This window comes from Sorex araneus, chromosome 2 (genome assembly GCF_027595985.1).
Source record: "Sorex araneus isolate mSorAra2 chromosome 2, mSorAra2.pri, whole genome shotgun sequence".
NCBI classification, from domain to species: Eukaryota; Metazoa; Chordata; class Mammalia; order Eulipotyphla; family Soricidae; genus Sorex; species Sorex araneus.
Window position 1 is genome coordinate 39,327,607 of NC_073303.1, and position 26,185 is coordinate 39,353,791.

The following is a 26,185-nucleotide window of genomic DNA, read 5'->3' on the forward strand; positions in this document are numbered from 1 at the left end:
GTAAACATACAGCCTAGTCGTGCTGCTTCCATCTGTTCTGCATATTTGACTTCTTTGTTAGTTTTCCTTCGAAGAAATAAGGAGAAAGAGTCTTGAGATTCAAGTTTGAAAACACTCCTTGCTCTAGAACAAAAATTACCATTCTTGGTATTTTAAATTAATGTATGTGCTTTCTTTAAGGCCACAACTACTATGATTGGCTCACTTTCCAAAGAAAAGGGTTTTTTCTCTTTCTCTCTTTTTTTAAAAATTTTTATTAGTGAATCACCGTGGGGTACAGTTACAGATTTACAAACTTTCGTGCTTGCGTTTTCAGTCATACAATGATCGAGTACCCATCCCTCTACCAGTGCCCGTTCTCTACCACCAGTGATCCCAGTATCCCTCGCACCACCCTCCCCCCATATCCCCTACCCCATCCCACCTCTGTGGCAGGGCATTCCCTTTTGTTCTCTCTTTCCTTTTAGAAAAGGTTTTTCTCTAATATCAAATTTGATTGAGCAATCCAAGGGAATCCTCAGAGTTAAAAAATGGCCTAGCCATTTAAAATTCAAATCTTAAGAACTTATTGAAAAAGACACACCATTTTGAATTATATTGTGTAATTGTTGGGTGACTCTGTGTTTTAATAAAATGCCCATTTTTCATTCCCTTCTCCATTGCTAGGTTCATAATCCCTGTATGTTATTTAAGTTCAGGTTACATATCTAATCTATTCTTAATTATAAATCTTGTTTGATTTTAGAATGAAGATAATGCTGGCCTCAGAAAATTAGTTTGGAACTGTTTCCTTTTCAGTTTTAAAAAAGTTTGTGAGGGGTCTGGAGGAATAGTACAGCAGGTACAGCATTTGTCTTGAACGCAGCTGACCTGGGTTTAATCCCGGACATCCCATATGGTCCCCTGTGCTCAGCTAGGAGTAAGTAATTCCTGAGTGCAGAGCCAGGAGTAACCCTGAGCACTGCTGGGTGTGACCCCAAAAGCAAACTAAACAAGCATTATAAAAAAAAAAAAACTTTGTGAAAGATAGAGGGCTGGATAGATAGCACAGCAGGTAGGGCATTTACCTTGCACGTGGCCAACCTGGGTTCGATTCCCAGCATCCCATATGGTCCCCTGAGCACTGCCAGGAGTAATTCCTGAGTGCAGAGCCAGAAGTAGCCCCTGAGCATCACCGGGTGTGACCCAAAAGCTAAAAAAAAAAAAAAAAAGTTTGTGAAAGATAGTGAAATCTATTTTTCTCATATCAGTTTTTGTTTCCCTAACCTGCACTCGTGAAGTGCAGAAACTTCTGATGTTGGTTGTTGACCTTTCATTGGTTAGGGTAATTTAGATTTTTGCTTTCTACATAATTGGATAGAATTCATCGTGTCATATAAATTATTATTTTTCTACAGCTTCAGGCAGCCGTAGTCCATGTTTTAAATTCATCGCTTACATTGCTGTAGCTGATTAAAGCATCCACTTATGGCATCCTCTTATTCTTAGGCTGTGAAGAACTGGCCTGTAATAAAAGGTTCTGCTGGGCTTAGGTTTGATCCCGTGAGGCTCAGCATCTGCTTGCTAATTAAATTTCCTTTTGAGAATCTGTTCATCAGATTCACTGTAGATGTCTTTCTATAAAGAAGAGAATTTTACATAGAAAATGTCCCATTTTGAAGACTATACACCACGTGTGATCAGGGAAGATGTTATGTGAGATTAATGTTTCACAGGATTCTGAGATAAGGTTCTCCTTGAGAGCCAAATAACTCAAGTGTTGTGAACAATCTGGAAAGATAAATAATCCTCAGGTATTGGTTGTTAATAAGGAAGTGATTAAGAATTGATATTTTGAATAGCAAAAAATTAGCTTATTTCTTGTTCTTTAAGAGTGAATGATAGTTCGGATTTATAAATTATGTAACTCAACGCTCTTCTCCTCTGGTGCACGTCCCAGCACCCGTCCATGGTGGGCAAAGGTTGGAGACCAGGGGTCAGGACTCTGCCCTGTGGTCAGTGTGCAGGGCCGGCAGGAATGCTGCCGAGGCGTTCCCGGGTTCCTCCCCCCACACACCCCAAAAAGCCTCATGGAACTGGCAAATAAATGTTTCTGAGATAATGTTCTAAATATATATATATACATATGTATGGTAAAATACAAATATCTTGGGGATTATGGGTACCTTGACTTCATGAGCAGAGCTCTAGTCCTGGGGCTATTCTCACAGTATTGTCAGTACATCTGCTGAGAATAGCCCCCACCCCCATGTTTCATAGGTAAACGAATTTGGGGAAAACTGTATTATTATGTGTCTTAAAATATTAGGAAGCATTTAGCTTTATCAAGAGCTCCAAGAATTTAAATATTAAACATTTTAATCTTTGGTTAAGAAATTTTTCAATTTTGTCAATTACTTGGCCTCCCCTCCTCCAAAAAAAAGGTTAAATGATGGAAAACATGAAAGCAGGTACAGATTGATAATCATGATCATTGAAATTCTACACTGACAGAATTTTTTATTTTATGTTGGTGCTGGGGATGGAAGACAGGGTGTCAGGCATGTTTTCCTGCTGAGCTACACCCCACCAAAGTAATTTCCCTTAAGTCTAACAGCTAGATGTTCGATTAAGTAAAATGTGTAGTTTTAATAGTGTTTTGGTTACTGTTAAGTTTGACCATTTTTTATATTAGCCACTGAACAAAATTATTGAAGAGGTCATACTTAGAGGCAACTAAATCTGTCCTTATTGTTTAGGTTTTGTTTATCAGAAACCAGTTGTCCCCAAGAAGATCACTTCCCACCCAACCTTTGCGTGAAAGTGAATACAAAACCTTGCAGCCTTCCAGTAAGTCTTTAAAGCTATTTTTTCAATGCATTGCTAACATAACAAACTCGTCATGATAGCTCTTGTTAATTGTGGTTTTTCATTAAGGAAACATTTTTATTTTGGATATAGGTTGGTATTAGTGAAACACACGTGCCAGCTATGACTATGTTGGACTGACAGCTGTGGTATCAGCTGTGGACACCGAGTCTAGGGTTTGACTTGGGGTGGAAGCTTTTGTGTTATACTTGTTTTAGTGGAAAAGAAATGATTTCAACCTCAACTGTATTTACAAGTTTCTGCAAGCTTGTGGTCAGAGACTTTTCAGATGCCATGTCTTACTTAAGTAGAAGATGAGAGTGGAAACTGTTATTGGTCACCCTTAAAATTGCTTTATACTTCTTAAGATATTTATTAATTTATTCTGATTTGTAAATCTTCATGACTTGGATTTTGTTTTTTAATTCTGTCATCAGTATTTTTCCTTAAACTAACTAGAATGAGATTACAGGATTGTTTAGAGAATCAGACAGAAAACTATAAAAATTTCTATGCTTTTTTAAATGAAAATACTCACTTTCTAGAAAGTGTGTTTGTAGGGTTTGGCTTTTTGTTGTTTTGTTTTGTTTTGTTTTTCAACTTTAAGGAGCACGAATTGAAATTATTTGGAACTAACCAGAATAAATGATATTTCCATTCTCAGGGTTACCTTCCACCTACTAAAAACGGTGTGGAGCCAAAGCGACCCAGCCGACCAATAAACATCACTTCCCTCGTCCGGTTGTCCACGACGGTACCAAACACCATCGTTGTTTCTTGGACAGCAGAAATTGGAAGAGTAAGTCAAGTTTTGTTCCTAATCAGTTTTTATATTTTAAGGAAAGGCTTACTCTGTGACTAACCTGAGCTTATATGATATATGTTATATAATGAGTTGCCAGAGGATATATTTTCATTTCGAAATGAATTTTCAACATTTCCATTTAAAAATAGAAGCAGTTTCAGCTGTTCTCTCGAACACTGTCCTGTATCCTTTCGTGTTGTCTTATTCCCTGTTGTTGAACACTTGCAGATTCATTCATTACCATTTCAGAGAACAGTTTTTGTTCTAATTAGCTTTTGTGTCATAACCAGCAGTGCTCAAGAGTTACTCCTGTCGGGGGCTGGAGCAATAGCACAGCGGGTAGGGCGTTTGCCTTGCACGCGGCCGACCCAGGTTCAATTCCCAGCATCCCATATGGTCTCCTGAGCACTGCCAGGGATAATTCCTGAGTGCAGAGCCAGGAGTAAGCCCTGTGCATCGCCAGGTGTGATCCAAAAAGAAAAAAAAAAAATTTTTTTTAATTTTTTTAAAAAAAGAGTTTCTCCTGTCAATGCTCTGGGGACCATGTCACAGTGGGGGTTGAACCCAAGCCTCCTAAGTGCAAAGCACTTGTTCCAACTTGTCATTCTCTTCAGCCCTCAAACCTTGCTTTGAGGGGCTGGAGCTACAGTCAACAGGGCATTTGCGCATATGTGACCCAGGTTCAATCCCCGGCATCCCATATGGTCCCCTGAGCACTGCCAGGAGTGATTCCTGAGTGCAGAGCCAGGAGTAACCCCTGAACATTGCCAGGTGTGACCCAAAAAGAAAACAAAAATGAAACACTTATTTTGAAGAGTTTTCAGTGCTGTTGCTTCACAGAGCATGTGCAGAATTTTAAGAAAAACTGCAATTGAAAAGGATGTGTGAATTTATTCTCTGGCTAACTGAGCACTCATGTCCCTGTCAGCACTGAGATTTATCTTGTTTTATCTGTTTAGAGTCTGTCATTTCTAAACAGGTAAATGTTGGTGTTAGTTTGCACTTCTTTCATTATTTAAAAAAAAAAATTGTGATTATGTGCATCTTGAAATGGTATCCATATCTATTTTTCTATTGTTGTTTTCTTACTGATTCATAGTCCTTGTTTCTAACTTTTGCTTTCATTTTCATGATTATTTAAGGCATAGAAGACTTAAATGTTATGAAGACATTTTTAAAAACTGTGCTTGAAGTAAAAGCCAAATCTTTTTTTTTTTTTTCTCTTTTGGATCACACCCAGCGATGCTTAGGGATTATTCCTGGCTCTCTGCACTCAGGAATTACTCCTAGAGCCAAATCTTAAGCACTTTTTTTCTCCTTAATGGTCTTTTCCCTGGTAATCCCTGTTATGTTGGTCTGTCCTGCCCTTCCAAGCAAATATGCTTACATAAATGCTGCCCTTTATTTTTTCTAGACTTTTGAGGTTTTCTTGCCTTACCTTCAATAAGTCCATTTTATGTGTAGTGTAAAATAAAAAGCTTCATTTGAAAGTAACTAATTCTAACACTGTTACTAAAGAAGTGCTGATTTGGAAAGTGCCATTATTATGTACTTACCCTAGATATGTTTCTGAACAAAATACTCAGTGTTTTTGATTACTGAAATTTTACGATATGAGTTTATTATCTATTAACCAACATATTTGAAATTTATTGAATGCATATTGTATGTCATGTATTGTATAATGAAAATGGTCAAATCTATCAAATGCTAAGGGTGGGCGAGGGAGAGGGGGTGGTTCATTGAGAACAAGGAACCAAAAGTTATACACAATGACGCCAACTGAACGTTCATAAGTACTATAAGAGAGGGCGATCATTTAGGTCAGGCTTTGTTTTACCATTTTTATAGTGATAGCAAGATTTGCAATTCTGTTAATTATGCTTCTCACGCGTACGGCATTCCAGAGCCACAACCATCACCAGAGAGCCCGCTTTCCCCCACCAGAGTACCGACCCCTCCTGATCACCCCCTCTCATGGAAGCTCAGATTTATAGATAAAATCTCAAGTTCCAATGACCTCCGACATCTGAGAGGGACTCTTTTTCTGGTTTTGTGTTTTGGTGGAGGTGGTGGCACCTACATATATATAGATGACTAGAGATAAACGGAAACTCTCAGAGATCCTAACTTTTAAAAAAATGTTTTTAAAAAAACACTATCTTTTATTTTGTAGGTATATAAATTTTAAAAGTAGATATTGTGAATAATCTCATGCTAGCACATGAAATAGATAAGACCTCCTGATATATACAGTTAAGTAAGAGTGAGAAGAGAATTCATGGGGAGCAGTAATCTTCTGAGCCACATCCAGTGGTGCTTCGGGCTTACTCTTGGCTCTGCACTCAGGGATAACTCCTGGCAGGGTTCTGGTAACAAAGAATCCAGGAACTGAACCAGGGTCAGCCACGTGCAAGCAAGCACCTTACTCACTGAACTATCACTGGGGCCCCAAATACAGAAAATTTTAAGGGGAAATCTGAATAGGCCTGTAGAAATACAACATTTGTTTTCTCCAAAAAAAGAGAATATCAGATATACATATCAGAAAATATGATAGATTATGCTAAGTATCTGCACAAATAAGTAAAGGATTATAATAAAAACCTCTATTGATGCAACAGAATCCCTGAATAAACAGAGAATATTGAGTATGAGAACCCTTAGCCAGCTAAGAACAAACAGACCTTTCTTAATCTCGGAGAGGCCGGCCGTGAGCACCGTGAGTGGCTGCCACACTCACTGGCAAAGTGTTGAGAGGTTTGTCTTGTCTCCTAAAGAAACTTTTTTAATGCTTCTTGCAAAACTAGTTTAAGACTGAATTTCCGGGGCGACTGCTCATCCCTGAAGCTCTGTATCATGCCTTCAAATCTGAATGATAATACAGCTGGGTGGAGGATTATTTTTTTGTTTGTTATTTTTGGGGGGCCATATCCAGTGATGCTCAGGTGTCAGTTCTGGGACTATACTCAGGAATTACACCTGGCATTGCTCAGGAAACCATATGGGATGCCAGGAATTGAACCTGGGTCCCCATATGCAAGGCAAGCACCTTACCCACTGCGCTAACTTTCCAGCCCCAGATTGGAGTATTCTTGGTGAAATGTTCATTTCAGTGAGTTTTGTACTGTATCCTTCCATTCTCTTCTGGCTTTGTAGCGTCTCATTTGATAGATCTGTTGTGAATCAAAGGGGCTTTCTTTTGTATGTAACTTCCTTTTTTGATCTTGCTGCTTTCAATATTCTCTCTCTCATTTGCTTTTGCCATTTTGATTGTTTCTTAGGGTTTTTTTTATTTGGGTCTGTTTTCACTGGGACCCTCTGGGTTCTTAGGTTTTGTTGCTTGCACTCAATTTTGGGAAATTCTTATTTCTCTTAACTTCATCCCATGGCTCTGTGATGTGCTGTTCATCTCCTTTCAAACTTTCTTCTATCTTACACTGTTTTCTAGAGATTTCCTGATCAAGGTTTTCTTGATCTCTGCCTCAGCTGCTCTGCTCTACTTCTCAGACTTTCTACTGGGTTTTTTATATCACCCACCATGCTCTTCATTTGTCATTTCTGATTGTAGTTTTCTCATTTCTGCTCATGCTTTTGTTTTGTTTTATTTTTTGTTTTGGGACCACACCCAGCGATGCTCAGGGGCTACTTTTGACTCTGCGCTCAGGAATCACTCCTGGCAGTGCTCAGGGGACCCTAGGGGATGCCGGGATCCAACCCAGGTTGGCCACATGCAAGGAAAACAACCTACCTGCCATGCTATCTCTAGGCCCCTACCCTCTCATACTTTCTCGTACTTGGCGGACTACCTGTGCCATCATTTCTTGGAGCTCATGAAACATCCTCAGTCCCTGAGGGCTGGGCGGTGCTTTATTCCTCCCCCCTGTCTCACCCGGTGATGGACAGTATGAGCGAGCTGTGCGGGGTGATGAGCAGAGCATTCAGGAGATGAGGGGGAGGCCTGCTGAGGGGATGGAGAGGTCAGGAGTGGAGGCTGCGGGGACGCGGCTGGGAGGGAGGAGTCAGCCTCACTTGGAGGGTAGCGGAGGGAGAAGAGGTTCAGGAAACGTGACAGTGGAGGGCTAGATCAGATCTTCTGAAACTTTTTCTGTTCCAGCCCCTTCCCTTTCACCTGAGAAATACAACATGGTGAGCCTGGCTGTAAACACCTGAGTCATGGCATGTTTGAGTTTTGAGTTAGTCTTTGATCATTGAATTCAAAAACCTTTTAGAAGCCCAGTAACCCAGATTTTCACACCTCCCCTGTTCAGTGATGTTACTCTATGTGGGGTTGTGACCCACCATTGAAAAGCGTGGCATTTAGAGTGTGTCACATTTGCTTTCCTCGGCCAGCAGCCTGCAGGCATAGCCACTGGTCTCCTGTCTTGGTTTGGTGGACTCGCAGGAAGGCCACGGTCCTGTCCCCAGAGGTGAAAGGTTGAAGAATGCTCGAGGTAAAAAAGGTGCTCTGAACTCGGGAGTCAAGCAGCTGTCCCCTCAGGAGATAGTGACAGAGCTAAGAGGAGAGCAGAAGGCCTCAGTCAGCTGGAGGGTTAGGAGGGAGCAGCTCCCACATTCGCCCAGAGACAGAGAAGAGCCTGGTTCTTTTCAGGAACCAGAATGCGAGAAAGGAGAGCAGTGAGTCTGGAGAGATAAGACAGCCCTTGGAGCATGTAGAGTTCTGGAAGTAATGCTAGGGATGTTGTCTGTTGAAGCAGATTTTTCTTCCCAGAGTGGGAAGCACTTGAAGGCCAGTCATCCTGCACTGCAGCACCAAGGGGTAGATGAGAAGTAGGGGTAAGAGGGCCGGAGCCGGGGCTGGAGCCATAGCACAGCGGGTGGGGCATTTGTTTTGCAGGCGACCGACCCAGCTTCAATTCCCAGCATCCCATATGGTCCCCCGAGCACCGCCAGGAGTACTTCCTGAGTGCATGAGCCAAGAATAACCCCTGAGCATCACCAAGTGTGACCCAAAAAGCAAAAAAAGAAGAAAGAGGGCCGGAGCCATAACACAACAGGCTTGGCACTTGCTGTGCATGTGGTCGACCAAGGTTAGGTCCCCAGCATCCCATAGGGTCCCCTGAGCCCTTCGGTGTGGTGAGGGCATTGCCTGGAAAAAGCCCTGGGCATCAGTCTGTTGTGGCCCCAAAACAGACAAATAAGGGTAAGAATGGGGAAGATGTCTCCAGAGGGGCTTTGCTAAATGGGAAGTTCAGAGGTTTGAAAGAGCATGGTGATTGGATTAGAAGTTCTGAAATGATTCTTCAATGTCTGTGAGGCAGAGCAGCTGAGAGTGAGAGACAAAATAGGATCGGGGCTTGGGGAAGCGAGAAAATAGTGGAGAAGAGCCCCAGGTGGGGAAACACGGTCCTCGGCATCGCTCCCCGAAGCTCTCCTGGGAATCTGAGGGAGAGTGCTGTGAATGTGTAGTTCAGTAATAGGTCTTCCCTATTATTTTTCCTAAGGATTATTTTTGTTGAGTTATTTTTAATGTTTACTAAATTTATATTTTCTTTTTTTTTTTTTTTGCTTTTTTGGGTGACACCCGGTGATGCTCAGGGGTTACTCCTGGCTCATGCACTCAGGAATTACTCCTGGTGGTGGTCAGGGGACCATATGGGATGCTAGGGATCAACCCGGGTCAGCCGCGTGCAAGGCAAACGCCCTACCCGCTGTGCTATCGCTCCAGCCCCTAAATTTATATTTTCTAATAACTTTTTAATGGTTTCTTGGTAATGTCAGGTAGGCTATTTTGATTTCAAAATGTTATCATTAGGGGCTGGAGGGACAGTACAGTGCGTAGGGTACTTGCCTTGCACACGGCTGACCTGGGTTCCATATCTGGCACCCTAAGCGGTCCCCAAGCCCATCAAGAATGATCCCTAAGCATAGAGCCAGGAATAAGCCCTAAGTACCATCGGAGCTGGCCCCCAAGCCAAAATAAATTGTGTTGTTATTTAAATAATGATAATTCTAATCCTAATGCTATAATTTCTTATTCTGTTGTGCTGACTGGAGCCTTCAAACCATTGTTAACAAACATGAGAGCTAGTGGACATATTATTGTTGTTGTTCGTTGTTGTTGTTATTATTATTATTAATATTATTAATTGAAGTAAAACAGATTTTATTGGAGATTTTTAGGAGGGGAAAGAAGGGAGAGAAAGTGAGAGTTTAACACACTTGAGAGAGAGCTCGGGCTTCTCAAGGCAGAGAGAGTTTCTGCACACACCGCAGCATTAGCTATGGAGGCATGAAAGTACATATCTCAAGAGGGGAGATGCGGGTGACACATGTGCTTGGCACATGAGCACAGTCAGCACATGGACTCAGGCAGCATATGTGCGTAGTTGACATAGTTTGCCTCGTACTCAGAAAAAGCCCTGCAGGTATCAGTAACATTAGGAATATGAAGGTTACTAGATTTTGATAAAACAAAGGTGCATCAAGCTACTCCTATATTTCTTTTCTAGATATGTAGTAGTTGGCTTTTAATTTTAATAAAGCAAAATTTGGTGTCTTTCAAGTTTGTTTGTTTTCCTTAACATGCCACTCTTAGCCTTTTTAATTCCTGTAGATGTTTTACTTCTAATGTAGCTTGGCCCCTACTTTTAGTTTCCTTTTTTTGTCTCATATTAAGATGTCTTGTTTTGACCCCAAAAACAAGTTATAGTTGTTTTATAGTCAGTTATAGAGTACCCCATCTGAAAAGTGTGGTAGGACAGGATACTTTTTTTTTTTTTTTCTTTTTGGGTCACACCTGGCAGTGCACAAGGGTTACTCCTGGCTTTGCACTCAGGAATCACCCCTGGCGGTGCTCAGGGGACCATATGGGATGCTGGGAATCGAACTCAGTTTGGCCGCGTGCAAGGCAAACGCCCTACCTGCAGTGCTATCGCTCCAGCCCCCCAGGACAGGATACTTCTAATGTTTAATAATACACCTTAAACCAAGGGAGAGAAAGGAAATGTCTCTGCTGATCCCTCGAGAGGAGAGAGGAACAGTCTCTGGCACAGGTCCCTGCTAGCCCCCGCAGAGAGAACAGCGCTCCAGAGACCTGAAAGTCTCCAAGGGAAGGCCTTTCTGTAGATCCCGATCTGTAAATGAAATTTTGTTTTGTTTTGTGGCCACACCCAGCAATGTTCAGGGCTTACTCCTCGCTCTGGTGGGCTTGGGAAGGCCACATGGGGTCCCAGGAATTAACCTTTGTCAGACGCATGCAAGGCAAGTGCCCTCCCCGCTGGACTCTCCACTCTTTGCTGTTACTTTTGTGTGAAACTTGCTTGTTGTTTATAAAGTTTATTTTTGCTGGGGCCACACCCAGCTGTTACTAAAGTAACTATTTCTTTCTGACTTGGTGCTCAGGAATCGCTCCTGGTGCTGCTCAGGGGACCACGTGGTACTAGGTTCGAACCTGTCTCCACAGCCTTTGTTCAGTCCTTGAAGGAAATGAGGGAACTGTATTATAAGTTACTCTCTGATCTCAGGATCATCACTGCGTTTAGCGTTTATTAAGCTTTGCTTTTACAGAAGTTATTTAGTTACTGGTTTAAAGGCATTTAATGAATGTCTATATTTTAATTATGGAGAAAATATCTTTAGAGACAATTCTGAAAATTCTTTTTTTTTTAACTTTTTTTTTTTTTTTTTTTTGGCTTTTGGGTCACACTTTGCGAAGTTCAGGAGTTACTCCTGACTCTATACTCAGGAATCACTCCTGGCAGGTTGGGGGACCATATGGATGCCAGGGATTAACCCCGGTCAGCCATGTGCAAGGCAAGTGCCCTACCCACTGTACTATTTTTCGGCCCCAATTTTGAAGATTTTTTTTTAAGCATTGACAAAAACAGTAATGCAGAATTTGTCAGTAGTTGGTTAGGTGATACTTTGAAGGGTTACTGGTAAAATGCTGCGACACCACTATTAACTATGTCATGGGTTGTCTCTGAATTTCTCTCATATGATATAAATTTAATTCCCTATTATCAGTACAAATGGCCTTTCTTAATACCTGACATTCTTTATGCCATTTTTCCCTATTTGGTTACGTGTTTTAACCTGAGTGAACATACCTTTTCATGGAAGTTGGACTTGTGGTTTCTATTTGATCTCTCCTTAAAAATTTATATAAAGCCTCAGGGTAATTCCTAGTTCTGAAAATTCAAGTTGTCAGTACAGAATTTCTTAGTGTTCATTAACATCTTTCCAGTTTCTGTCATACTTGTGATCAAACAAGTAGTAAAGGCAAGTGAGTGTTTTGCTTTTTTTCCTAAAAGAAACCTTTTAGCTTTTAGGGTTTTGTTTTAGATTGATAGATTATATATGATCAAATTTGGAAAATTTTTTAAAATTTGGAAAAGTTTTAAGGTTGCTTTTTCCTTATTAATAAATGATGAAATGGGGGCTGGAGCAATAGCACAGCGGGTAGGGTAATTTGCCTTGCATGCGGCCAACCCGGGTTCGATTCTCAGCATCCCATATGGTCCCCCGAGCACCGCCAGGAGTAACTCCTGAGTGCATGAGCCAGGAGTAACCCTTGTGCATCACTGGGTGTGACCCAAAAAGCAAAAACAAACAAATAAATAAATAAATAAATGATGAAATTTTGTCAGTGGATGTAAATTACCTTTTCTGGCCATTTTATTTTCCCCTCAGAAAATGTTTATGTAGCTTGTGAATGAGGAAGATTTCTGAACTGTACATTCAGTATCTTTTCTTTTTTTAAAAGGTACCAGACAGATATATAGCTGTTAAAGAGCTTACCTTGCACACAGCTGTACCCACTTTGATCCCCAACACTACATATAGTCCCCTGAGCACTACATTTCCCCTCCCAAAAATGAAGAGAGGGGAATTGTAGGGGCAAGTAGGGGTGTAGCTCAGTGGTAGAGCACTTGCCTGGCACCTGTGAGGGCAGGTTTGACCCCAGCGCCAGGGAAGATTGGATAAAGTAACTGGAAATTGGATTGTGCCTTCAGCTAAGTCAGTTCAAAGCAACCAGCAGGCCTGGGCACGGGGACAGTGAGGACCTGCAGTGCTGGGGAGCGAGCCTGGTTTGACTGCATGCAAGGCGAGTGCCTGAGCGACTTTACTTCCTCTCTGGCACACTGATGACTTTTGACGTCAAACTGCCTGTGGCTGTATTTAGTCCTAATCATGTTCTTTCATCAATGCCTTAAATTGATTTAGCTTCAGGCATCCGTAGTCTAGTAATGCAGAAACACAGTTGAACTGGCTTTGTTGCTTAAAAGTTGCAAAATTAGGACGCATCCTTGTACTTTGCTGTGCTATACCATGCTCATCTATAAAAGGAGGCTATGCCCACCTCAACAGCTTTCTGGTTGTGGTGAATGAATTACTGCTCATGAAGACACGATAGGTGTTCTAACAAGTGTTGGTTTTTATTCCCTATCACTGTGAAATTTAAGTGGATGTATTGTTTACATACATATGTTGTTTGTTTTCCAGAACTATTCCATGGCAGTATATCTTGTAAAACAGTTGTCTTCAACAGTTCTTCTGCAGAGGTTACGAGCAAAGGGAATAAGGAATCCGGATCATTCTAGAGCTTTAAGTATGTATAATAAAACTTATTTCATTCATGGCAGCTGAACTATTTTTGATAAAAATTACAGTAATATTTTTCAACTCTAGAAATGTTAGAATTTGTTCTATTACTGGAGCTTGTCATAGAGGATTAAAAGTACCCAAAACATTTTGTGAACTAGAATAAATCAATATGTTATTTGAATATCTTGTCGCAATTTATATTTTATAATCTATTTTGCTTATCTTAAAAGTTAACTTTCTAGGGGCTGAAGCAATAGCGGGTAGGGCGTTTGCCTTGCACACAGTTGACCCGGGTTCGATTCCCAGCATCCCATATGGTCCCCCAAGCACCGCCAGGAATAATTCCTGAATGCATGAGCCAGGAGTAACTCCTGTGCATTGCCCGGTGTGACCCAAAAACCAAAAGCAAAAAAAAAAAAAAAAAAAAAGAAAAGTTAACTTTCTGAAGTCAGTGTGTGAAACAGTATTTTACTAAAATTCTATAAAATAGATGTTTAAGGAATTCTGAGAGCTGGGAAGGGAACTGGCATATATTCTATTAAAATTGTTTCTAAGGTTTATCCAGAAAAATGTGCAAGATTATGTGGCAACAGTGTTCCTTACTGTTGAGTAGAAAGAATAAGTCAGCGATGTGGCAGAAATAATATTTCTGTTGTCATGTTGAATTGGGGGTGTTGTACGTGCTCAGTTTTGAAGAGGTTTGTGGACCCTGAGTTCTTTATTGTCATGTTTCTTAAGAGACCAATTCCTTGAGACTGGAGCAGTAGCACAGCGGGTAGGGTGTTTGCCTCGCACTTGGCCAACCCAGGTTCGATTCCCAGCATCCCATATGGTTCCCTGAGCACCACCAGGAGTAATAATTCCTGAGTGTACAGCCAGGTGTAATCCCTGTGCATCACCAGGTGTGACCCAAAAAAGCACAAAAAAAAAAAAAGAGAGAGAGAGAGAGAGAGACCAATATCTTGTGTGTGACTGTGGATGGGAGCAAACTCCTAAGAAACTAAACTTCTGTAGATAGGAAGAAAAATCACCCTTTTAGGTTTCTTCACAATTTGATTCATGAAGCCCACTTTCGTAGTTTCAGGAATATTCTTGTAGTGGGCCAGAACATAGTACAGTGGGTAGGGCACTTGCCTTGCACACAGCCAACCGGGGTTTCATCCCTGGCATCATGTGGAGGTCCCCTGATCCTGCCAGGAGTAACCCCTGAACACAAAGCCAGGAGTAAGTCCTGCATACGGCCGAGTGTTCCCTCACCCCACCCCCCAAAAAAGAAATATTCCTACAGAAAGACTGAGGTAGAAAGGCCAGATTTGTTATCCCCTTTGCAGGTTAACTTCTCCCTTTTTCTCTAACCTAACAAAGTAACAGCAAAGTAACAGCCATTTGCCTTTGAAAAGCAGTGTGCCCTCAGTGGTTAATTGTAGGAGGTTGCTGTGTTAAAGGGGCCCTTTGGAAAGACTAGAAAGACTTCCACAGGCTAATGCCTCTGTGGCCATTCTCTGACCGTAGAACACTAGAGTTGACAGCATTGCTTCAGGGACAAGGGGAGTGAAAGCATCATTTGGCGAAGACAGGGAGGTAGAGGCAGATCTTGAAAGAAGAAAAAAGATAAACAGCTTGTGCTTTGAAGGAGCGTGCAGGGAAAGGACTTGTTTGCTTTCTGACTAAAATCCATTCCTGCTTCATCTCCTGAGAATCTACTTTTGCCATCATGAGAATCCCATCAAATTCAAAGGCATTAATGCCAGAGCCATAGTACAGTGGGGAGGGCACTTGCCTTGTATGTGCTGACCCTGATTCAAGCCCTAGCACCCCATTTGGTCCCCCAAGCCCCTCCAGGAGTGATCCCTGAGCAGAGAACCAGGAGTGAAGCCCTAAGCAAGCCCCAAAGAGCATTAATGGAGGGGCGGAAGTTTTAGTGCAGCAGATAAGGCACTTCCCTTGCATGCAGCTGACCCGAGTTCAACTGGTACCCCAAAACCACCAGGAGTGATTCTTGAATGCAGAGCCAGGTATGGCCAGGTATTACACATGAGCATTGCTGGGTCTGACCCAAAAAACATTAATGGATGGGGCCGGAGAAAGGGTACAGCAGGAATGGCTCTTGCCTTGCATGTATAGACCCAGATATGATCCCTGACATCCTGTATGGTCCCCCAAACCTGCCAAGAGTAATCCCTAAGCACAGAACTAGGAGGAACCCCTGAGCATCATTGGGTATGGCCCAAAAATGAGAGTTAAAAGAAGCATTATAGGAGTTAAGTATAGAAAAGGTAGTGTAAAAGATGAGGTAGATGAAGCTTTCCTGTTCATGGAGGAAGGGTGGCAGTAGCGGAGTGGGCTGAGGAGGGTGCTGCCTTTCCCCTGTCGTGGCTGGGCCCTGTCTGGGTCTTTCTGGGTGTGATGACTTGGTCTCAGGGCTCACACTGCATCAGGCACATGAGGCATGCCTCCCAGCCCTCTCGCTCGCCCACAGTTTATGCTATCTTACTTCCTGGCCTGGAGAACCAACAGACATCAGTTTGGATCTCATCAAGAAGACTTGTGTTGTAGTTGACTCCAGAATAAGTTATTTGTCTTTATGTTCTTTGTAAAGAAGTAACTTTCGTAACACACCAAAAGATCCTTAACTTTATCCATAAAGTTTACTAGCAGAGTTCTATTAGATCAGGGACCATTCGTAAAATAAAGTCAGTACTTTGACTTTTCATGCAGAAATTTATTCTCTGAGCCATCTCTGCTAGGAGATTTGTGCATTGTTTCCACCTTCATATAGGACTGTTCCCTCAACATCACCAGAACAGCCCTTCACTGGGTCGGAGAGATAGTTCGGGGGGGAGGGGGGGAACACTTGCCTTGCTCACCATCGGCCAAGGTTCAGTCCCCGGAACCCCATATGGTCCCCTGAACCCCACAGGAGGAAGCCCTTGCACCATCAGGTGTAGCCCAAAACAAAACTAAAAACTAACAGTCCTTTGCTTATCCTCTCGCCTCTTCCTGTTCCACAGCCACTTGAACTTCGGTCACATTTTATTTAATCACTGTTGCTCCTCCTGCAGTATATTAACCAGTGCAGGAAAATTGAGGCTATAACTTGTGCATTCCCTAAACCGCCCATTTCTTCCTTTTCTTAGTGCCATCATAACTATAATTTAACGACAGTGCCTCCAGCCCTCTGCATTTCGTTCATAATTAAGGTAATGACCATTGAAATAGAAGTCAAGATTTACTGTCAGGAGTGTTGGCATTTAGAATTAGTGCTGGGTCACATCAATTTAGCTACATTTGTATCCAGCCTTATTTTATTCTCATTTAGAGTCAGGAGAAAATGTTCCTTTTCTTGCTTGAAGTCAACCTCTCTTTATTCTTATTATTCAAGAAATTTTATAAAGAGACTAAGGAAAAGGAGAATGTAACACAAACAAAATACACTGTCTCTGCAGCCCCAGAAATTTGGTGGGGGGGAAAGCAGGATTAAATTATTGGACAAGATATTAATGAAGTCCTGTGTGCTGTGTGCATTAAAGAGGAAAGATAGAAATCCTAGGTGACAGTCGAACATTGTCTTCTTTGATGCTGTGATGTTTGAGATCCAATTCTGATTAAGAGGCCGCCTAACCGTGGAGAGTGTGCTGAGACATAGCTAGTGGAGCTGTGTCAAGGGAATGGGAGAGCAAAAAGGCTGAGTGGCCAGAGATGGCCATGGGGTGAGTGCTGATGGTGGACAGCCATTACTAGAGGTATGCACAGGCCACACTGTGTTTGGGCAGCAGCGAGATGGCCTGGGAGCAGCGTATGGAAGAGGGACCAGACTGATGCACCGTGGCCAGTGCGGCATCTCGGTGGATTGGTAGGGCATGATCCGACTTGAGCTAAGGTGATGGCCATCAAAATGGAAGTTGAGGTTCGCTGTTTCGAGTGTTGGCATTTAGAATTGGTGCTGGGTCACGTGTGGAAGTGGACGAAATGCAGAGAGGCTGGAGGCACTCCTGGCTTGCTGTGGAGCGCCCAGTGACTTGGTGTTGGATCTCAAATGGAGGGGCACCTTGAAAATACTCAGGTGCCGGGGCAAGATTGGAGCATGACTCTCGAGATTTGAGATTTCTATGCGTTTCACTGCACAGGCGCAGGTCTGGTGCCAAATAATTTTTTTATGCACACAGAAAGGGATGTGACTTATCTATAGAATCTTTGAAAATTTTTTTGTTGGTGGTTTTTTTTGGGGGGGCACACCCAGTGGTGCTCAGGGCTTACTCCTGGCTCTGCACTCAGGGGTCACTCCTGGTGGGCTTGGAGGACCATATAAGGTGTTGGGAATCAAACCCGGGTCAGCCACGTGCAGGGCAAACACCCTACCCACTGTATTATCATTCCAGCCCACCCAATTTTGGGGGAGGGGGCACTCAGGCGCCAGCTACAGGTCAGCACATGGCGCCCTCGTGCCAGACAGCCCCCCATTTTTTATTAAAGAATTGTGATTTATGAAGTTATTGATAATTTAGCGGGTTTTCTGTGTGTGAAGCAAAGAAGTTTTTATTGAAACTTATTTAGAAAGTTGTGAAGAAAGAAAGGGAGAAGCACATGGGCGTGGACACGGGCTTCTCCAGATCAGAAAAAGGCAAACAGACAAATAGCCAAGACTCGTGTTCAAGGGAGAACACGGGCTTGAAGAGCAAGCTGATGATTACGTTCTAGATGTACAGTACTGTAGCGCCAATCCCACCACCAGGGTCAGTTTCCCTTTACCCTGTGTCTAGGTTTCCTGTCACCCCAGCCACCCCCCAAGCCTGCCTCCCCGACAGGACCGTTTCACGTTTGCTTGTTGCAGTTCTAATCTTCTGTTCTCCATGTTGTTGACTCTGCATTTTGGGTATTTAGCTGTGCCACTGCTGCTCTACTGCTTGGTTCTACCAAGGCCCTTGACCCCGTCCCCATCCCCCAATCCCTTTACTTCCCATCTGCCTCTTCTTCCACTCCTTAGATTTTTTTCCATTCTATGTCTTCCTCACAGACCAAGGGTGGTCCAGGAATCACCCTTTAACTGCATCGAATGCCCTCACCCTGTTACTCTGTATACCACAGATGAATGTGATCATCCTGCGTTTATCCTTCTTCCGGCTCACTGTATGATTATCTTTCAGTTCCATCCAAGTTGCAGCAAACTGCAGGATTTTATTGTTCCTCGCAGCTGTGTCGTATTCTTTTGTGTATATGTGCCACATCTTCATGATCCATCCACCTGTGGTTGGACGCCAAGGTTGATTCCATCTCTTAGCTGTTGTACTGTGTTGCAGTGACTAATGGTGTGCATGCGACCCTTTTGAATGAATGTTTTTATGTACTAGGGATAGATATCTAGAAATGGAATTGCTGGGTCATATGGCAGCTCAGTTCTGAGTTTACTGAGCTGTTTTCCATTAATTAAGGTTGGACCACGCAACATTCCCCCAGCAGTGGACGAGGGTTCCTTTTCTCACCACCTTTCCATCCCCACCAGCACAGGTTATTCCCAGTATTTTTGATATGTGCCATTCTCACTGATACGAGGTGATATCTCATTGTTGTCTTGATTTGGGCTTCCGTAATTATGTATGACGATGAGCATGTTTTCATATGCTTATTGGCCATCTGTATCTCTTCCTCATACAGATACCTTCCTGTTCATTTCCACTCCCCATCTTTTGATGGGGTTTTTGTTGTTGTTGATAATCTTCATGCGCACTTTATATTTACTGGATATTGACCCTTTATATGATGTGTTGAGTGCAGATTATTTTCTTACATTTTGCTTTAGCCCAGGTTTCTTTTACAATACAGAAAATCTTTAGTTTGATGCAGTTCCATTTGTTTGTTTTTGCTTCTGTTGCCTTTGCCAGTGACACCATATCATTGAAGACAACAATCAAAATCTTGGAGCATTCTGCTTATATTTTCCTCAGTGTACTATATAGGTTCCAGTGTCATCTCAAGATCTTTGGTCCACTTTGAGTTAATTTTATGTAATGTGCTAGATATGGATCCAGCTTTAATTTTCATCATGACTGTCCAGTTTTCCCAGCACCGTTTGTTGAGGAGGCTGTCTTTACTCCATTGAATGTTCTCAGTTCCTTTGTCAAAAATCAGCTGGCCTTGTGTATGGGGGTTTATCCTTGGATGTCCAGTTCTGACCCATCATGGGAGAGTCCTCTTATTGCAGTAGCATGCAATTTTGATTACTCACAGCTGTATAGTATAGGTTCAACACCCCAGTTTCTTTTTTTTTTTTTTCAATGTGACTTTGGCTATGTGGTCCTTTATGATGCAATACAAACCTTATTATTGACAGTTCTAAGTTCTTGAAGAATGTTGTCTGAATTTGTGTGAGTATTGTGTTGATTCTGTATAGTAGTTTGGGTAGGATGATTATTTTGACTATTTACCCTTCTGATCCATGAGTATGTGATATTTTTCCATATTCCAAGGTAGTCTTCTACATATTTCATAGATCTCCCACTTTGGGGGGACCATACCCAGCAGAGCTCAGGGGTTACTTTTGGTCCTGCACTCTGGCAGTGCTCGAGGGCTCTTAAAGGATGCTAGGGATTGAACCTGGGTCGGCTGTGTGCAAGGGAAGCGCCCTCCCCTCTGTACTATATCTCTTGACCCCAGATCTCCCACCTCTTCTGTTGATTCCTCATGTGCTTGATGCTTTGGTAAACTATTTTGAATGGGATAGAGTCTTTGATCTCCTTTTCCTCTGATTCATTTGCATATAGGAATGTGACTGGTTTGTGTGTGTCCGGCCAACTGTATTGTTACTAAGTTTTTTTTACTACTCCATTTTTGTGGACTCATTAGGGTCCTCTATGTATATTATGTCATATACAACTAGCAATAGCAATACTTTTGACTTCTTTTCTGATTTGAATCCCTTTGACCTCTTCTTTCTTGCTTGCTTGCTTTCTTGCTTTCTTTCTTCTCTCATTGCTGCTCTAAGACTTCTAGTACTGAATAAAAGTGGATAGTGGACTCAACTGGAATGCTTTCAGTTTTTCTTCATTAAGAATGATACTGGCTGGGGCTGGAGCGATAGCACAGCGGGTAGGGCATTTGCCTTGCACGCGGTCGACCCGGGTTCAATTCCCAGCATCCCATATGGTCCCCTGAGCACCGCCAGGAGTGATTCCTGAGTGCATGAGCCAGGAGTAACCCCTGAGCATAGCCAGGTGTGACCCAAAAAAGCAAAAAAAAAAAAAGAATGATACTGGCTGTGGGTTTGTTATAGATGGCCATTACTATCTTGAGGAAGGTTCCTTCCACCCCTGTTTTGTTGAGGGTTTTTTTTTTTTCCATCACGAATGGTTGTTAGTTCTTGTTGAAAGCTTTTTCTGCATCAATTAATATAATGTGCTTTTTATCTCTCATTGATGTGAAGTATTAAGTTAATTGATTGCTTATGTTGAACCATACCTGGGATGAATCCTATTTGATCGTGAAGTATGATTTTATTTTTTGATGTGCTGTTGATTCACTTTGCTGAGATTTTTGTTGAGGATTTTTATGTCAATATTCATTAGGGAGATTGGTCTGAAACTAACTTTTCAGGGAGTGTCTGTTTGGGGTATTAATGTAATGTCAGGTTCATATGAGGTTCATAGAAGGTGTCAGGAAAGATTTCTGTTTTATTGTTTATTTTTAAATTATGCCAGTATTACTTAAAACAAGATGTTTTGAGTACTTTAAGGAATGAAATGTGGACTGAGGCGTCCAGGTGGAGATGCTCAGAAACTTAGCTCTCTCCTTCTGCTCGGTCCGTGTTCACCAACTCCTCCAGGCTCTCCGTATCATATCTCATTCTTTAAGTAGAAAAACAAGCGCCTCTCCAGATATAACTCCCTGTACCTAGCCCCTGTTGTTCTCTCACTCGTTTCTGCAGTGTCTCCAGTGCTCCTTCCCTTCCTCCCTGCATCCTGTTGTGTTCCCCGTAACAGTCTGAGCTTTCATCTCACTAGGACCATTTCCTCCTTGAAATTCACTCCCTGTTCTGTTTCTTCTCTCTTGACTTCAGTGGATTCCTTTTTGGGGGGGGTGGTGTGACTTTGAAGCTCTACCCCTTCTGGCTACCCCCGGCTGGGGGCTGGGGAGGGTCACTTCACCTGGGGACAACAATGTGGTACCTCGATTCAGCAACGAACCCGGGTTGTCTCCCCTGTGTGGTCCCTGGCTCCACCTTTGGTACACTTTTCCACATGCCAATAGATAATCACTTCTGCTTTGTGGTTTGAACACCAGCTCTAAATACATATTTTCATTCTGGACCGTCCCTTGAATTTCAGGTACAGGTTTGCATGGCTCACTGCTTGCATCATAGCACTTAACTGGTTCCCGAGATTACAGTATTTCAAATGAATGTGCCGAGTCCTATAAAACTGTCCTTAATCTTACCCTCACAGCAGTCATGTAAGCTCTGATATCTTGGCACTATTCTTCTAAAGAAGAAAAAAATGGGATTGCAGTGACAGTATAGTGGGTAAGGTACTTGCCTTACACACAGTTTACCCATGTTCACTCTTCTCTGGCACCACGTATGGTTCTCTGAGGCTCGCCAGGAGTGACCCCTGAGCACCGCCAGGTATGGCCCCAAAACCAAAGTAAATAATAAAAGCAAGTTTGATTCAAAATGGCTAGCTGTACCGTCACAGTGGGTCATACAACAGAATACAGTGACCACTGCAAATCCCCATAATTCACAGAAGAAGCAAAGAAATTCTCCTGTGACTTCAGACATGCTTGTTAATTCCAGCAGGATGAATATTATGTCTCATCTTTTTTCCTTCCCTTGTCCACAAAAAATAAATCACCTTGTTTGTGTGTGGTTGGAATTTGGTAGCTTTCATGTAGTGTGGCGCTGGAGTGTGGGGTGTTTGCTGGAGCCAGGTTCCGTGCAGCGCCAGACCCGGAGTCTAGACTCTGCTGAGCGCCACCAGGTGTGTCCTGAAAGAAAAGGGGGGAAATCGGTGATTGGTTTTTTTTGAAGTACAGTTTACAAACAGTAACTGTTTTATGTATAAATCCCCACTTGACAATGTACATAATTACAAATTCTTTCCGTAGTCAAAATATAGCACATTGGAAATTTTATAGCATATTTGGACTTTACACTTAGAAATTCCCATTGTGGTGCATTTTGTCCCCCTTCACGCCCCCCACCTGTTCGAATTGTTTGTGATTCTGTCTCTAGTTTTATCTTTTCTAAACTGTCAGATGAATGAAACCCTAAATCACGTGGCCTCTTTTGTTTGGCTGCTTTTTGCAGGGTGTACTGCTTTCAAGGTTCGGCTGTGTAGCTTGCTCTCCTTTGTACTGAATAGCTCTCGTATTTATCTGCAGCATAATGAGTTTACCCGTCTGTCAGTCATTCGGTGGACATTCAGGTTGCTTTCAGTTTTGCACCACCATGACTACAGCTGATGTAAACATTTCATTTTGCATGTGAATAGTCCTGTGTTGTGGGCATACGTTTTCATTTCTTCACTTAGTGCTGCCATTTCTGGGTCACATGATAAGTGTATAGAAAACACTTTGGCAGTTAGGGACACTGTAGCATGAGGTCTGCAGTTGCCCCGTTCCACCAGCACTTTAATTCAGCTCTCCCACTCAGTGTGGAGTAGGTTTGCATTTTCCTTATATATATATATATACACATATATATATACACACACACACCTCTCGGAGAGCCTGGCAAGCTACCCAGGGCATATTCGATATATCAGAAAGAGCCTCCAATCGTTGGGAAAGATGAGTAAGGAGAGGCTGCTAAAATCTCAGGGCTGGGAAGAATAGAGATGTTACTGGTGCCCACCTGAGTAAATCAATGAACAATGGGATGACAGTGATATAGTGAATGCCTAGTGATGTAGAGCATATTTTCGTGTGCTTGATGCTATCTTGATATCTTCTTTGATGGAATGTCTCTTCAGATCTTCCACCCGCTCCCGCCCAAAAAAAAAAGTTTGAAAAACTGGGGAAGGATGAATTGACAGGGAAGTAATGGGAGAATAGGAGTCGGGGCATTGGTATCCCTGTGGGAGAGCAGTACAGCTGTATACCCAAGCACAGGCACAAACACTAAAATTTATGTGTAAATGGGTGGCAGGGGTGGCATTGGGTTGTATCCAGCTGTGCTTTGGATTTACTCCTGGGACTGTGCTCAGGGATTACTCCTGATGGGGATTGTGGGACCATTTGTAGTGCAGAAGGTTGAATAGGATCAGCTGCATGGAAGGCAAGTGCTCACCCCCAGTGCTCTCTCCGGCTTCGCTTCATTTCTTTATGTCCCACATCGGAGTGAAGCTATCGTGTCTTCGTCTTCCTCCTTGTGACTTATCTCACTGGGCATGACCCCTCTAGTTCTATTTCTGCTGTAGCCAAAGGCAAGGTTTCATCTCTTCTTAGGATTGTATGTATCTACCACACCTTTTTTGATTTGTTTTTGGGTTTGGGACCACTCAGCCAGCGATGATGCTCAGAGGTTACTCCTGATTCTGCATTCAGGAATTACCCCTGACAGTCCTCAAGGACCACAAGGGGTGTTGGGAATCAAACTTCGGTCAGCCATGAGCAGGGCAAAAGCCCTGCCTATTTTACTGTCACTCCGGTTCCAGGTATCCTATTTTAATATGGGCTTTTTCTTTAGAGGAAAGGAGTTATTTACCTAATGTGGCATAGTTTATAGATAAATCCAAAGAATTGTAAGTTAAAAAACCATTTCATCCTTTTTTTATAATTTGATATTAGAACTGGTTTGTTTCATAGTAAATATTTTGCTTATTATCTGAGCTCTGGAAACATACTAGTTTTATAGACACTTTTTGTTAATTTATTAAAATGCTATTGGTCATAGTTACAAAGAGAAACTACCTACCTGGTGGAGTTATAAAAGAATCTGATTGAATATGCCACAGTGCTTGAAATTTTCCTTTGTGTGTACTTGTAGTTTTACGTTCAATGGGTGAGAAGTAGGAAACGCAGGAAATGTGCTCAGTCTATAGATACATAATTGTTTTCCTTCCTTTGCTTATTGTATGAATTATAAAAAAGCATCAGTCTGTTTTTTCCTTTCCATGCTGTTGAAGAATTAAGTGGGTTTAAGCAGTTGTTGGTTTTTTTTTTTTTAGTTTCTTCACTTCATGTCATTTTTTCCCTGTGTGTCACCTCAGTGATGTGTCCTTAGTAAGTGTCTTTTGTTTATTTTTCTCTTCAACGAACCTTAGTTAAAGAGAAGTTGACTGCGGATCCAGACAGTGAAATAGCCACAACCAGCCTGAGGGTCTCTCTGCTCTGCCCGGTAAGTGCTGCAGAGTGTTGCGCTGTTTTCTCTTTCATTATTCCTGGGTTGAGAATTGCTGTTTACTTCTGAAATGTGCCTACCTTTGTCACAGGTTATGAAAACAAAAAACCTTACTTAACCACTGAATCTGTAACTCTCACTGATTTTTGTTACTCTATTTTTGCTTTTGGGTCACACCTGGCAGTGCTTGTCTGGGGACCCCGTGGAGTGGCGGCGTTGACCCTAGGTCGGCCGAATTCAAGGCAGACGCCTTACCCCTGTACTGACTCCCCAGCCCCACAGTCCAAAAACATTTTTAGGTTTAATTATTTTTCTGTTGTAAGATTTTTTTTTTTATATGACTAAAGACTCTCAGAACCAATGTAAACATCACAAAATGAGGAATGTTTATGCAGTATCTTTACAGAAAGTTCCCTCTTTAAAAAGTAGTCTCTTCCTGAATAACCATTTTTCAATACTGGTTACATTGTAAGAACCTAGGGGCAAGAAAGAGCTTAGAGACCGGATACATGTCTTGCATGCAGGAGGCCCAGGTTTGATCCCCGGCACCCCACAGTTCCCTAAGCACCACTAGGTGTGGGTCACAGAAAGGCAAAAGGATCCCCCAACTGAAAATTGTTTGAATGACTGAATTAGTTATATACATAGAAATAACTTAGAAATATTCTTAAACGAGAAAGGTCAGAATCAGTGGTATAAAATAGACTCTGTGGTACCAAATGATTAAATGGTCAAGTTTTTTATAAATGTGCTCTAAGGGCTGTTGAAGTAGCTTGGTGGCCTGGCTTCAGTTTTAGCACTTCGGGTCCCTGAGTACCACCAGCCCCTCAACTCGAAACTTCATGGCTCTGAGTGTCCCCGAAAGTAAGCAAGCAAAGCCCAAGAGTAAACAAGCAAAGCCTGAAGGCTTCTTTGTATTTGTTTGTTCGGGGGAGGGGCCCACACCTGGCAGTGCTCAGGGCTTACTCCTACTTCTGGGCCTCAGAGAACCATTTGGGGTGCGAGGGATCAGTCCTGGGTCACTGAGTCCAAGGCAAGCGCCTTACCCACTGTGCTACCATTCCAGCCCTAAGGTGTTTGGGTGTTAGGGCCACCGGTAATAGGAAAAACTTGATTTTCATGCACAAATGTATGATGCCCTAAGAATAAACTACTTTTGAGATTAATGGAAACTTTTATTCTATAATGAATCACATCAGTGCTATCCAAATTGGGGAATGTAAGGACACAGCTCTTTCCTGAATTGCCTGGGTTGTTCAGGCAAGCCTATTAATATTAGAGTCTAACATAGTTATTTTTTTTAATAATAGTGTTAATGTAGATGCTTTTAGTGTACAGAATTACTGCAGTCGTCCACACCAGAGTAATCATGTTCTGAAATAAGTGGCACTAAGGGGCTGGAGCAGTAGCACAACGGGTAGGGCGTTTGCCTTGCACACGGCCGACCTGGGTTCGATTCCCAGCATCCTATATGGTCCCCAGAGAACTCTGTAGTAATTTCTGAGTGCAGAGCCAGGAGTAACCCCTGTGCATCGCCGGGTGTGACCCAAAAAACAAAAAATAAATGGCACTGAGACCTGAAGGGAGAGTCCAGGAGTTGGGAACTCGCCTCGTGTGCACCCTGCCCTGGT

General features: G+C 42.5%; 1 protein-coding gene across 2 annotated transcripts in view; it reads left to right on the plus strand.

Annotated features, from left to right (window-relative positions):
- Positions 1-26,185, plus strand: part of PIAS1 (protein inhibitor of activated STAT 1) — a 139,481-nt gene that overhangs the window by 86,890 nt on the left and 26,406 nt on the right. For both annotated transcript variants that reach the window (XM_004620921.2, XM_055129630.1), the window contains exons 5-8: positions 2,739-2,829; positions 3,512-3,646; positions 13,121-13,226; positions 24,478-24,551. In XM_004620921.2, coding sequence (XP_004620978.1) covers positions 2,739-2,829; positions 3,512-3,646; positions 13,121-13,226; positions 24,478-24,551 — 406 coding nt within the window. The remainder of the gene's footprint in view (positions 1-2,738; positions 2,830-3,511; positions 3,647-13,120; positions 13,227-24,477; positions 24,552-26,185) is intronic.